The sequence below is a fragment of the Microcaecilia unicolor genome, chromosome 10 (assembly GCF_901765095.1).
Source record: "Microcaecilia unicolor chromosome 10, aMicUni1.1, whole genome shotgun sequence".
Classification (NCBI taxonomy): Eukaryota; Metazoa; Chordata; class Amphibia; order Gymnophiona; family Siphonopidae; genus Microcaecilia; species Microcaecilia unicolor.
Genome location: NC_044040.1, coordinates 189,155,444 through 189,168,345, shown reverse-complemented (window position 1 = coordinate 189,168,345; position 12,902 = coordinate 189,155,444). Strand labels below are relative to the sequence as shown.

The window sequence follows — 12,902 nt, the reverse complement described above, 5'->3', positions numbered from 1 at the left end:
AATATATGCAAAATAAATTTTTATATTCGTATCATTTCTAAAATATGAAAATTTGTTTTTCTGATGTTAGAACTGGATTTTTAATCAATTTTGTCCTTAAGTGTTGTTTTTCTTACTGTCTGCTGTTGGATCATGTGGCCTCTTGACATTTTTAAGAAACCACAAGCACCTGCTGTTGGGCTAAATGTCAGCCCTTTTTATCTCTCTCTAAAAACAAATAATCTAGGTTTTTCAACCTGTAGAAAGTAACTTTAACCACAGGAATGAAGGCAAAATGTATTTCAGTTGTCTTAAAGAAGTTCTTAATTCAGATATTGTGTTACTATAGCATAGAAAGCAGTATTTCAACAGTGTACACTTTGCTGTTATTTTTCTAAAATATAAAATATTTACTGTAGTTTAACATGTTGAAGTAAGGGACACATTTTTGTTTAGTAGTTAAATATGCATTTTTTTTAAATTATATATTTATAGAGGTAGTGCTCTCTGTTTAAAGTAAAATTGTGCGCTAAGGCATTAATTTTAAACTTTGTAGCTGCACCCCCCTAATTGATTTGCAGTAAGGGGAGCAGACATGTGTTAGACATCACTGATATTAGGTTCAGGAACTATGTATGATGGCAGCTGTAATATCATAATCAATTCGAACCAATTAGATCCAGTGTGTGTGTGAAGTCATTTGTGATTCCTTTGCTAATATAACTACTTCCAGGGCCATTTGGTCATCCGAGGGAAGCAGATTTAAGGATCAGTATAATAATGGCTTGGCAATAATCTTTAATTTATACAGGGTGGGAGCTGCAGCTTCTTATGTTTGCTTTAAAAAAAAAAAGACTGAAAGTTCCTTGGAGGCAACTAGTTTGTTTTAAGCTACCTCCCTGGGATTTTTGGTTACGGCAGTGACCAAGACACAACTGCACTACTTGTAGAAGGGGGCATAAAGGATCTGCAGGATAGAAAGCTGGAGAATGCCTTGACACAGGCTTTCAAGGTGGCATTTCTGGGCCTACAGGCATCTGTGTGCAGCTCCTTTATTTATTCATTATTTATTCGGTATAAAAAAATTTTTCGGTATATTAGAAGCAGGAAGCCGGCAAAAGAATCGGTTGGGCCGCTGGATGACCGAGGGGTAAAAGGGGTGATCAAGGAAGACAAAGACGTAGCGGAGAGACTGAATGAATTCTTTGCTTCGGTCTTCACCGAGGAAGATTTGGGTGGGATACCGGTGTCGGAAATGGTATTTCAAGCGGACGAGTCGGAGAAACTTACTGACTTCACGGTAAACCTGGAGGACGTAATGGGGCAGTTCGGCAAACTGAAGAGTAGCAAATCTCCTGGACCGGATGGTATTCATCCTAGAGTACTGATAGAACTGAAAAACGAGCTTGCGGAGCTACTGCTAGTGATATGCAACTTATCCTTAAAATCGAGCGTGGTACCGGAAGATTGGAAGGTGGCCAATGTAACGCCCATTTTTAAAAAAGGCTCCAGGGGAGATCCGGGAAATTATAGACCGGTGAGTCTGACGTCGGTGCCGGGGAAAATGGTAGAGGCTATTATTAAAAACAAAATTACAGAGCACATCCGAGGACATGGATTACTGAGACCGAGTCAGCATGGCTTTTGTGTGGGGAAATCTTGCCTGACCAATTTACTTCAATTCTTTGAAGGAGTGAACAAACATGTGGACAAAGGGGAGTCGGTTGATATTGTGTATCTGGATTTTCAAAAGGCGTTTGACAAGGTACCTCATGAAAGGCTACAGAGGAAATTGGAGGGTCATGGGATAGGAGGAAATGTCCTATTGTGGATTAAAAACTGGTTGAAGGATAGGAAACAGAGAGTGGGGTTAAATGGGCAGTATTCACAATGGAGAAGGGTAGTTAGTGGGGTTCCTCAGGGGTCCGTGCTAGGACCGCTGCTTTTTAATATATTTATAAATGATTTAGAGATGGGAGTAACTAGCGAGGTAATTAAATTTGCTGATGACACAAAGTTATTCAAAGTCGTTAAATCGCGACAGGATTGTGAAAAATTACAAGAGGACCTTACGAGACTGGGAGACTGGGCGGCTAAATGGCAGATGATGTTTAATGTGAGCAAGTGCAAGGTGATGCATGTGGGAAAAAAGAACCCGAATTATAGCTACGTCATGCAAGGTTCCACGTTAGGAGTTACGGACCAAGAAAGGGATCTGGGTGTCGTCGTCGATAACACACTGAAACCTTCTGCTCAGTGTGCTGCTGCGGCTAAGAAAGCGAATAGAATGTTGGGTATTATTAGGAAAGGTATGGAAAACAGGTGTGAGGATGTTATAATGCCGTTGTATCGCTCCATGGTGCGACCGCACCTTGAGTATTGTGTTCAATTCTGGTCGCCGCATCTCAAGAAAGATATAGTAGAATTGGAAAAGGTGCAGCGAAGGGCAACTAAAATGATAGCGGGGATGGGACGACTTCCCTATGAAGAAAGACTAAGGAGGCTAGGGCTATACAGCTTGGAGAAGAGACGGCTGAGGGGAGACATGATAGAGGTATATAAAATAATGAGTGGAGTGGAACAGGTGGATGTGAAGCGTCTGTTCACGCTTTCCAAAAATACTAGGACTAGGGGGCATGCGATGAAACTACAGTGTAGTAAATTTAAAACAAATCGGAGAAAAGTTTTCTTCACCCAACGTGTAATTAAACTCTGGAATTCGTTGCCGGAGAAAGTGGTGAAGGCGGTTAGCTTAGCAGAGTTTAAAAAGGGGTTGGACGGATTCCTAAAGGACAAGTCCATAAACCGCTACTAAACGGACTTGGAAAAATCCAAAATTCCAGGAATAACATGTATAGAATGTTTGTACGTTTGGGAAGCTTGCCAGGTGCCCTTGGCCTGGATTGGCCGCTGTCGTGGACAGGATGCTGGGCTCGATGGACCCTTGGTCTTTTCCCAGTATGGCATTACTTATGTACTTATGTACATTTATTTATTTTTTACATTTGTATCCCACATTTTCCCACCTCTTTGCAGGCTCAATGTGGCTTACAATATGTCATGAATAGTGGAAATATGTAAAAATTAGACATTTGGTATTACAGAAGGATAACATGATAATGATAAAACATGATAGTAGAATAACAAGTAAACTTTGTAGGACAGTTCTGGGTACATGTGTGGAAGTTCACATGTGTTGGTCGTTGTGGTATGTCTTGTCAAAGAGATGGGTCTTCAGAAGTTTGCGGAAGTTAGTTAATTCATAGATCGTTTTTAAGTTGCGCGGTAGTGCATTCCAGAATTGTGTGCTCAAGTAGGAAAAGGTTGACGCATGTGTTAGTTTGTATTTTAGACCTTTACAGTTGGGGAAGTGAAGATTAAGGAATGTGCGGGATGATTTTTTTGCATTCCTGGGTGGTAAGTCTGTCAGGTCTGACATGTAGGCTGGGGCATCACCATGAATGATTTTGTGAACTAGGGTACAGATTTTGAACGTGATGCGTTCTTTGAGTGGGAGCAAATGTAGCTTTTCTCGTAAGGGTTTAGCACTTTCATATTTTGTTTTTCCGAATATGAGTCTGGCTGCAGTATTCTGGGTAGTCTGAAGTTTCTTGATTATTTGCTCTTTGCAGCCAGCGTAGAGTGCGTTGCAATAGTCTAGATGACTGAGTACCATTGATTGTACCAGATTTCGGAAGACAGTCCTTGGAAAGAATTGTCTTACTCTTTTTAGTTTCCACATTGGGTGGAACATCTTTTTGGTTGTATTTTTCGCGTGGCTCTCAAGTGTTAGGTGTCGATCGATGGTGACTCCAAGCATTTTTAGGGTGTCCGATATTCTTTGTAGCAAGAGCATGTCTGCAGTGGTATTAGCGGGTCACAGGAGACTCCACAGTTAGAGGCTGGGTTGGCTTATTTGGCGTATGCGATCTACAGTACGTAGGAGCATGTCTTTGGTGGTCACACTCATATGCAGCTGTAGTTGAGAAACTGGGCCACTGATACGCCTTCTAAGGCATGCCTGATAAAGTTGCCTTTTCGGGGTAAATGGTTGTTGGGGAGGACCTCAGCTGGTGAAGGAGCTGGGAGAGGTTAAGCCTCCGAGATTGCCAGAGGACAAGCCTAAGTCCTCGAGCCACTCTTCAGGTTAGTCCCATGCTAGGTTTCTGGACAGTAGGAGGTATAGGCCTTGCAGATAGGGTTTTGGACAGCAGTCCCGTTTTCTATTGCGATAGTCTTCTTTTCGAGGGGACAGGAAGCCCGTGTCGCAAGCAGCAACGGCTAGTAATGCTTCCAGGCCATCCCAGTGATGCAAGGCCAGTCCACTCTTTCCTTCCCGTTGGAGGGCATCTTCATGAGTTTTGGGAAGAGTAGGCAAAGATGACTACAGACCAGTGGGTCCTGGATAATCTGCAAAAATGTTACAAATTAGAGTTCTCCTGCTTGATCACTCGTGTCTTCTTACACTCTCCGTGTCAGGGAGCAACCAAGGCAGCGCAAATCCAAAGGACAATCAATGCCTTTTTGGCTGTTCAGGCTATTGTGCCTGTTCCCCCATTGGAGATTGGAAGGGGAATATACTTCATATACTTTGTGGTTTCCAAAAAGGAGGGCATGATGTGGCCAGTCTTAGATCTCAAAGGCCTAAACCAGTGTTTTTACATCTCCCACTTTTGCATGGAAATTCTGAGGTCGCTCATCTCATCGGTGCAAGTGGGGGAGTTTCTCAGTGCTCTCTACCTCAAGGAAGCGTATCTTCATGTTCCCATTTGGCCACTTCATTAGCTATTCATGTGCTTTGTGGTTTTGGGCTTTCACTTCTAGTTGACAGCTATACCATTCTAGTCGTACACAGCGCCAAGGACATTCTCCAAAGTGATGGTTGTATTGGTGGCATTTCTGCAGCGCCAAGGAATCTGAGTGCATCCTTACCTGGACAACTGTCTTATTTGCGCATCTTCCTACCAGAACAGTGTAGAGGCGACCTCTCGGGTGATCCAGCTCCTGCAGTTGTTGGGTTGAGTGATCAACTTTGAGAAGAGCAGGCTCATTCCATCACAGAAGTTGGAGTACCTTTGCACATTGTTTGACACAAAGGCGGAGAAGGTTTTTCTTACGTCTCACAGATGCAGGAAGCTTGTGCAGCAGATTCGCCTTCTGTTATGACAGACCCAGCTACAGGTCTGGGACTACGTTCAAGTTCTAGGGTCCATGACAGCGGCCGTGGAAGTGGTTCCCTGGGCATGGGTGCATACGTATCTGTTGCAGGAGTTCTTACTCAGCTGCTGGTCTCTTGTGTCGCAGAATTACAACATTTGGCTTCCTTGAACACAGGTGGCCAGGCAGTGTTTGTATTGGTGGCTGGGGCAGGGGAGTCTCTCCAGGGGTGTCCGATTTCCCCATCACTCAGTGAGAGGTTGTGACTTCAGATGCCAGCCTGTCTGGCTGGGAGGTCCATTACGAGATTTACGTTGCCCAGGTCAAGTGGTCCGCAGAGGAAGCAGAGTGCTAAAATTGTGAGCGCGCTAAACGTTAGGGACGCCAGTGCATTCCTATGGGCGTCTCTAACATTTAGCGCATCCACAATTTTACCGTATGCTAAAAACGTGAGCATGCCTTAGTAAAAGGGAGCCTAAAAGAGCTAGTTTGCTAGTTACCTTTCTCTCTGAAGAGCAGAAGATGGCAATACTAAAACATATTTTTTTTAAAGAATTGCTTGTTTGTGAAAAGTCTGTTGTAATATTTCCCAACGTTACAGACCTACACAATTACGATGGCAAGCCTTCTTACAACTAAAGTCTAAAACTTTAGCTTTGGCGGCATCCTTTCTTAAGATTCCTTGCGAGTGTCTGGTCAAGTACGAGAGCAATTGTTATATATTTTTGGAGCCTATTCATCTTGAGAAATTTCCTTCAGATAAGTTAATAGTTCAAGGTAATGTTGAGAATAGGGATTTAGCAGGTACAAATATTAATTAGAGTTTCTAATGGTTTTATTGATGTCTGTTTCAATTGTTTTTTATGTTTGAAGGAGTTTTTTTGCTCTCTATGCTCAGCTTTGTGTCTCCCTGTGAAGTGGAATTGATGTTGTTTATATGGAAATTTAGATGTTGATATATTATGAAGCATATACTTGATCTATGTTTTGCAATGCATGATTAAGAGGTCAATAAAAAAATTCTTCAAGTTCTGCATATAAAAATCATAGCACCCTCCTTTACTTTTTCTTTTGCTTTTTCTCTCTTCTTTTTTTTTCCAAGGAGCACCAGTTTACTCAGTAACTTGGAGCCCTGATTCAGAAAAAGTTTTGTATACAACAGGAAAGCAGCTGGTAATAAAACCTCTTCAACCAAGTGCGAAAGTTTTACAGGTACTACAAATGCCACAGATGTCTTAACAAACTGGTAGCATATTTCACATGTATAGCATTGCAAGCTACCTTTAAATGACTTGGCTGAAACAGCATGCCTTGAGGCATAAAATTATTTCCCTACATAATTGTGAGGGACATGACCACAGGACAAGTATCTTGGGGTGAATTTCATTAAAATTCACTAAACAGAGAAATTAATGTGCACTGTTAACATGCGGTGGTTTGATAAATAGTTCAGCTAATTCACACACTAACTGCACAGCAGGGAATGGGATAGAGAATGGTCATAGGCTATACCTTGCAGTTAATGCATGGTAACATACCATGTGTAACCAATAGTGCAACATATAATTCATATCATTTAGACACCTCAGTAAGTAGCGTTAAGTGATCCACATTATCTGCAATGCATTTGATGTCTAGTAAGTGTATTGTCTCTACATTAATTGTGTGGGAAGATACTAGGCATACCCTCAACCATTACTGCAGAAGCTTTGCAATTACCATGTGTTAGTTGCGAAAATGAATGTATAGTAAACATAGGTTCTGGAAGTTGTGATTAGTCATCCCTGGCCAAAGACAAGGAGAAGAGGTTTTATAAAATGGGTGGAAATAATCCCAGGAGAATAAGAAGAGAGGTCTATATAAGTCCAGTAAAAGTTGGTTCCAACTAGGTTAGATTCTACCAGAATTTAAAGAAAAATATCTAAAAGTATAACAGTTGTTTTCAAAATAAAAATATTCTCCATTTTAACAATATTAAAGCTGGTCCTAGAATATAAGGGGACCTATTTAATAAAGGGCTTATTTTCAAAGCTCTTAGACTTAGAAGTCTAAGTGCTTTGAAAATGAACCTCTTAAAGTGTGCTAATGTGCTATGAGACAAATTCGGTACTCAACATGTACTGACAATGAAGAATAAGTCAGAGCAATGTGAGAAAAATATTAAATTAGCTACACTGTATTCACTGTAGCTCATTAATATTAAAATGGAATACTAAAGATCATGAATCTTGTGATCTGTGCCCATTGGATGCTAGGTTTTTTCAATGTTTAATATAGAAAAACATAAGATCCTTGTCAGATCACCATGTCAATGTTTCAAGTCACATAACATAGCATCAGTATATTTTGAATGGTAGAATATAAAATATTGCCTGATTCAATTTTGATTATGAGATCTTTCAAGTGTTGTTTTGGAAAGCCAAATTTCTAAGAGAAAAAAATAAAAAGTTCCCCATTGTTTGTCTGTTTTTCTATCTATATCTATATCTAGATAGATAGATAGATAGATATTCTTTTGTTGTTGTTGTTTTTTCATCTTTTTTGGCAGATAAATCAGACATTAGAAGGGCTAACTGAAACTTCTAAGCTCAATGTAATTTAATCTTCTATTTTGAAGTATCCTATACTAGACTAGGCTCAGTGGTTAACTAGCCCATCTTAATAAAAGATTTTAATGGACAGAGCAGTAACTAGGGAGAAAAAAAACAGGTCTGTAAATGGAATAAATTGTATACATGAAATCTAAAACTAATTTATTTTGCCTTTAACAGTGGAAAGCACATGATGGCATTATTTTGAAAGTAGATTGGAATGTGATCAATGATCTTATCCTGTCTGCTGGTGAAGACTGTAAATACAAGGTTTGTAACATTCTGAAATATTTTCAGTTCACGCTACAAAGTTTAATGGCATTATGTTTCCTCTTTTTCATATATTCTTATGGCGTTAAAGGTTAAACTACAAAAAAGCAACTGTTTATTTTTATTGTTAAAGAAATGGTAATATTGATGTTTGCACAATACAAATTTCAAAATAGTAGGAAAGTTTGTAAAATGGATAGTATAGTAGAAAAACAATTTATATATGTCTCTATATAGATTTGGTTTCTGTTTTATATTGGTCTGTATATTGTGTGTGTGTGTTCTATTTTGATTGTCATTCTTCTGAACCAGATTTGTACTGGTTGCTTTAAATTAATCATTTGTACCAAATTCCATATTGATCTCCACAAAAACTGCAAGAGCGGATCTGCCTTGATTCTAGTGTTGCTGCATTTCAACAGCGTTCAATATTATGCTGCCATGAAAAGCCAGAACACAGGAACTGTTGACAATTTAAATATGAGAAAAGTCCAAAATACAGATTTTATTTGAATAAATCCCTATGATTTGTAACTTTTACCAGTATATAGGTGTGATGTCTATTCTTTATTGGAATCAGTTTGTCACTTTAAGGTTGACTGTACCTATGTGGCGTAAGCGCCACGCAGGCCCTCATTGACAGTTGCTGACGAAGACAGTCTGAGAGCTGGAGAAGGCAGACCTGAATCGGACAGGTAGAAGCGTAGCACTAGGCAGTGCCTAGCAGACTGGCTGAACATGAGAGAGTTTGTCTAGAGGTTGGCTCTTAAGAGAGCCCTTAGGGGCTGGCCTGACAGAGTTGAGGCTAGGGAGTAGCTGGAACAGCAAGGCTGGAGACAGGAACAAGCAGGACTGGAATGGACAGGGCTGGAAGAAGGAACAAGCTGGTCTGGAAGCAGAAGCAAACTGGGCTAGAAGCAGGAACAAACAGGTCTGGAAGCAGGAACTGACCAGACAACAAACACTGGAGAGGCACAACTCTGGAAGCCTGTTGCTGAAGCACTGGAGGAGTGTAGAGCACTTCCTTATATATTCCTAGCCAGGAAGTGAGGTCATCTGTCAGCACCCCATCCTAGGGCTATAAAAGGGAAGTGCAGCAGCCAGGAAGTAAAGTCACAGGACTCTTTGGCACAGCATGCTGCAGGACTCTAGTGGCTTCCCGAACCAGGTGAGAGGCATGACAGTGCCCCCTCCCCAGCCCTCTAGGTTCGGGCTTCAGGGGATAAAGGCAGTATACTGAGGTTCACACGACAGCAGATTCCCATTTGTTGTCTTCTGGTCCATACCCCTTCCAGGCCAGAGATAGTGTGGTCTCTCCCTGATTCTCTTAGCATCCAGTGTGCCCTGTACCTCAAACTCGAGGTCAGTGACAACTGCTGGTATAAGTGGTGGAGGGTCTTTAGCCTCCATTATCAGTAACCCTACAGGTTTTAGCAGGGAGACATGGAAGGTGTTGTGGATGCCCATGGTGGGGGAGGGAGGGAAGATGTAACAGATATATAACTGGACCCAGCTGACTTTGCACTTTCAAAAGGGCTGATGAACCTGGATGCGAACTTCTGAGAGTGCACCTTGAGCTGAAGGTGTCTGTTGCTGTGCCACACTTTTTCCCCATGGCAAAATGTGGTACCTGGCCGTTGCTTGCAATCAGCCTGCTTCTTTTAGCTGGCTGATGTCTGCATGAGTAGTTGCCGAATCTGGTGCCAAATTTCCTGGATATCTCTGGCCGCCTGCTGGATGGTGGGTGTGGAGGAGGAAATGTGGATTGATACTGGAATCTGACGATATTGCCCATACACCACATAGAAGGGAGAAGAGCTGGTCGCTGTACTAACATGGTTATTATATGAGAACTGGGCCCAAGGAAGTACAAGCGCCCACTCATCTTGGTGTTCATGGGGAAACTCTTTAGTGTCTGGTTTACTCTCTGTCTGGCCGTTAGACTGAGGGTGATAGGCTAAGGGGAAGTCCAACTGGACACCAAACTTCTTACATAGTTTCTGCCAGAAGCGAGATGTGAACCGAACTCCATAGTCACTGACTATGCATTCTGGCAGTCCATGGAGACAAAAGATCTCCTTGGTAAAGAGCTGGGCCAAGGAGGCAGCCATCAGAAGGAAGTTCAGGGGAACAAAGAGTGCCATCTTAGAGAAGCGATCTACCACCACCCAGATAGCTGTATACCCTTGAGAGGGTGGAATATCGCTGTCAAAATCAATGGCAATATTTGACCAGTGTCGCTCAGGAACTGGAAGAGGCTGGCGCAAGCCCCACCGGTGCATATGCACTAACTTATTCCTGGCACAATTGACACATGAGTTGACATATTCTTGCACTTAGCCATTTGAGCCACCAATAAAGGTTTTCCACCAGCTGGTGTGTCCTCTTTATTCCCGGGTGTCTTGACAATTTAGAGTCATGCGCCCACTGCAAGATCTCCTTTCTTAGCCGCTTTGGAGCCAGCGTCTTCCCAGGGGGCACAGTAATCTGGGAGATAGCCAGAAACTTTCTTAGATTGATGATGGGTTGAGGCTTGGAGATGGTGCTAGTGAAATTAAAGGACCAGGAAAGGGCATTTGCCTGGGCATTCTTCTCTGCCGGATGATAGGTCAAGCAAAAATCAAAGTGGGAGAAGAGTGACCATCTAGCCTGATAGGGGTTCAGTCATTTGGCTTTTTGTTAATATACCAAGTTCTTATCATCAGTGGTGATGGTGAACGGGTACGCAGCCCCTTCCAAATGGTGTCGCCACTCCTCCAGGGCTATCTTGATGGCTAGAAGTTCATGATCCCCAGTGTTATAGTTCTGCTTGGCCGGGGTGAACTTCCTAGAGAAGAAGGAACAAAGCAAAAGTCTTCCGCTGGGGGAGACCTGAGAGAGAATGGCTCCAGCCCCTAAGGAGGAAGCATCCACTTCAACAAAGAAGGGGTGCGATATGTCAAGCAGTTGCAGTATGGGAGACGACAGGAAGGCCTTCTTAAACTTGGAAAGGCCAGCTGAGCTTCAGTTGACCAAATGTGGGTGTCTGCCTCTTTGTGAGTTAGGGCAGTGAGAGGTGCCATAATACTGGAGTAATTGTGGATAAATTGCTGGTAATAGTTGGCAAAGCCCAGTAATCTCTGAAGGGCTTAAGGCCCATGGGTTGTGGCCAGTCCTAGATTGCTGCAGATTTGTCCATTGTGACAAGGCTAGCATCCGGGGCCACGCAGAGAGGCAGCTAATCCCCGAACTACGATTCCCAGAAGCCTTTGCAAGAAGGAGGGCGGAGGGTAGCCCCAAAAGGGTGGAATGGATTTCCAACACCAGCAGGGGGAGCAATGGCTTAGTGCTAGGTGAGCCAGTTACTCCCCCACTAGAGGGAGAAGAGGAGGTGAAGCTCAGTCCCTTGGCTGCATCGCCAGTATATAATTCCCCCCAGCTGTGAGAGAAGGGGATGATTTCCGGGTGGCTCCCAGCCACCAGGGGGGAGAGAGAGAATCCATGGAGTAGGTGAAGGATGGAAAGGGCCTGCCACTGGAGCTTCCCTGGGGGGGAAGAGTAAGCTACCATGGAGGGTGAGAATGAAAATGTAGGCCTGTCCAGCACATGAAGGCAGTGTGAGAGGCCATAGAGGTTGTGGTGCTGTGAGGTTGGAGGAAAACTGCTAGCCTTGCTCAGTACAGGGTCCTACTGGATGTTGTGAAGAGGACAGGTGAATTGAGTATTGGTTTCCTGTGAAGACAATATTTGTGAAAGTGTTGAAACTATTGGGATGTATAGAAAAGCAGGCTGAACTTTGTCTGAGCCCTTCTGAGGGAGAGGGGAAGGTAGTGGAACTGAATGTTTGCTGGAGTTTTGAACCCGGCCTGAACCATTTTTGTGAACTGCATTTTGATGTTGGGAGTGGAACTGAATTGAGAATAAAACACTTTGGCCCTAAGTCCCAATGGCAGTCTTGTTCTATCAGCTACCTGTGAGCCTAACAGGGCTGCCGATACCAACCCAGAGCAGAGGAAGCGGACCCCTTTACACCATATCCATCTGAAGGCTGGAAGAAGAAACTATATTCCCCAAAAAAGGAAGGGTCGTCTGCTCAAAAGAACATTTCTCCAGCTTAGTGTATATGCACTGCAGGACTGTCTTGACATGAATTTGATGCTTGGACAAGGAGGTAGAGAACACAAGAACGCAATAATAACAACAATAATAATGGGTGATTTCAGTTACCCCGATATTGACTGGGTAAATGTAATATCAGGGCATGCTGGGGAGGTAAAATTCCTTGACAAAATCAAGGTACTTTATGGAACAAGAGACAATAAAAGGAGGAAAAATTCTAGCCAGTCCCTTAGTGGAGTGCATGATCTGGTGCAGGAGATAATGGTGTTCATAATATAATCATATTTGATATTGGCTTTGGAGTAAGTACATGGGAAGTCCAATACATTAGCATTTAACTTTCAAAAAGGAGACTATGATGAAGTAAGAACGTTGGGAAAAAAAACTGAGGCGTAACTGCAAAGGTCAAAACTTTACATAGGCATGGACACTGTTCACAAATGCCATCCTGGAAGCCCAGGTCAGGAGAAGAAAGACCAAACGACAGCCAGCATGGTTAAAAAGTGAGATGAAGGAAGCTATTACAGCTAAAAGAAAATCCTTCAGAAAATGGAAGAAGGATCCGACTGAAAATAATAGGAAACAGCATAAGCAAGTCAAATGCAAAGTGCTGATAAGGAAGGCAAAGAGGGAATTTGAAAACAAGATTACTTTGGAGTCAAAAACGTATACTAATTTTTTTTTTTAGGTATATTAAAAGCAAGAAGCCGGCAAAAGAATCAGTTGGACCGCTAGATGACCGAGGGGTAAAAGGGGCACTCAGGGAAGACAAAGCCATAGCGGACAGATTAAATGAATTCTTTGCTT

General features: G+C 42.6%; 1 protein-coding gene across 3 annotated transcripts in view; it reads left to right on the top strand.

Moving 5' to 3' along the window:
• The window catches only part of IFT80 (intraflagellar transport 80), a 176,815-nt gene that overhangs the window by 47,762 nt on the left and 116,151 nt on the right, over positions 1–12,902 (top strand). For all 3 annotated transcript variants that reach the window (XM_030215943.1, XM_030215942.1, XM_030215945.1), the window contains exons 6-7: positions 6,239–6,348; positions 7,908–7,997. In XM_030215943.1, coding sequence (XP_030071803.1) covers positions 6,239–6,348; positions 7,908–7,997 — 200 coding nt within the window. The remainder of the gene's footprint in view (positions 1–6,238; positions 6,349–7,907; positions 7,998–12,902) is intronic.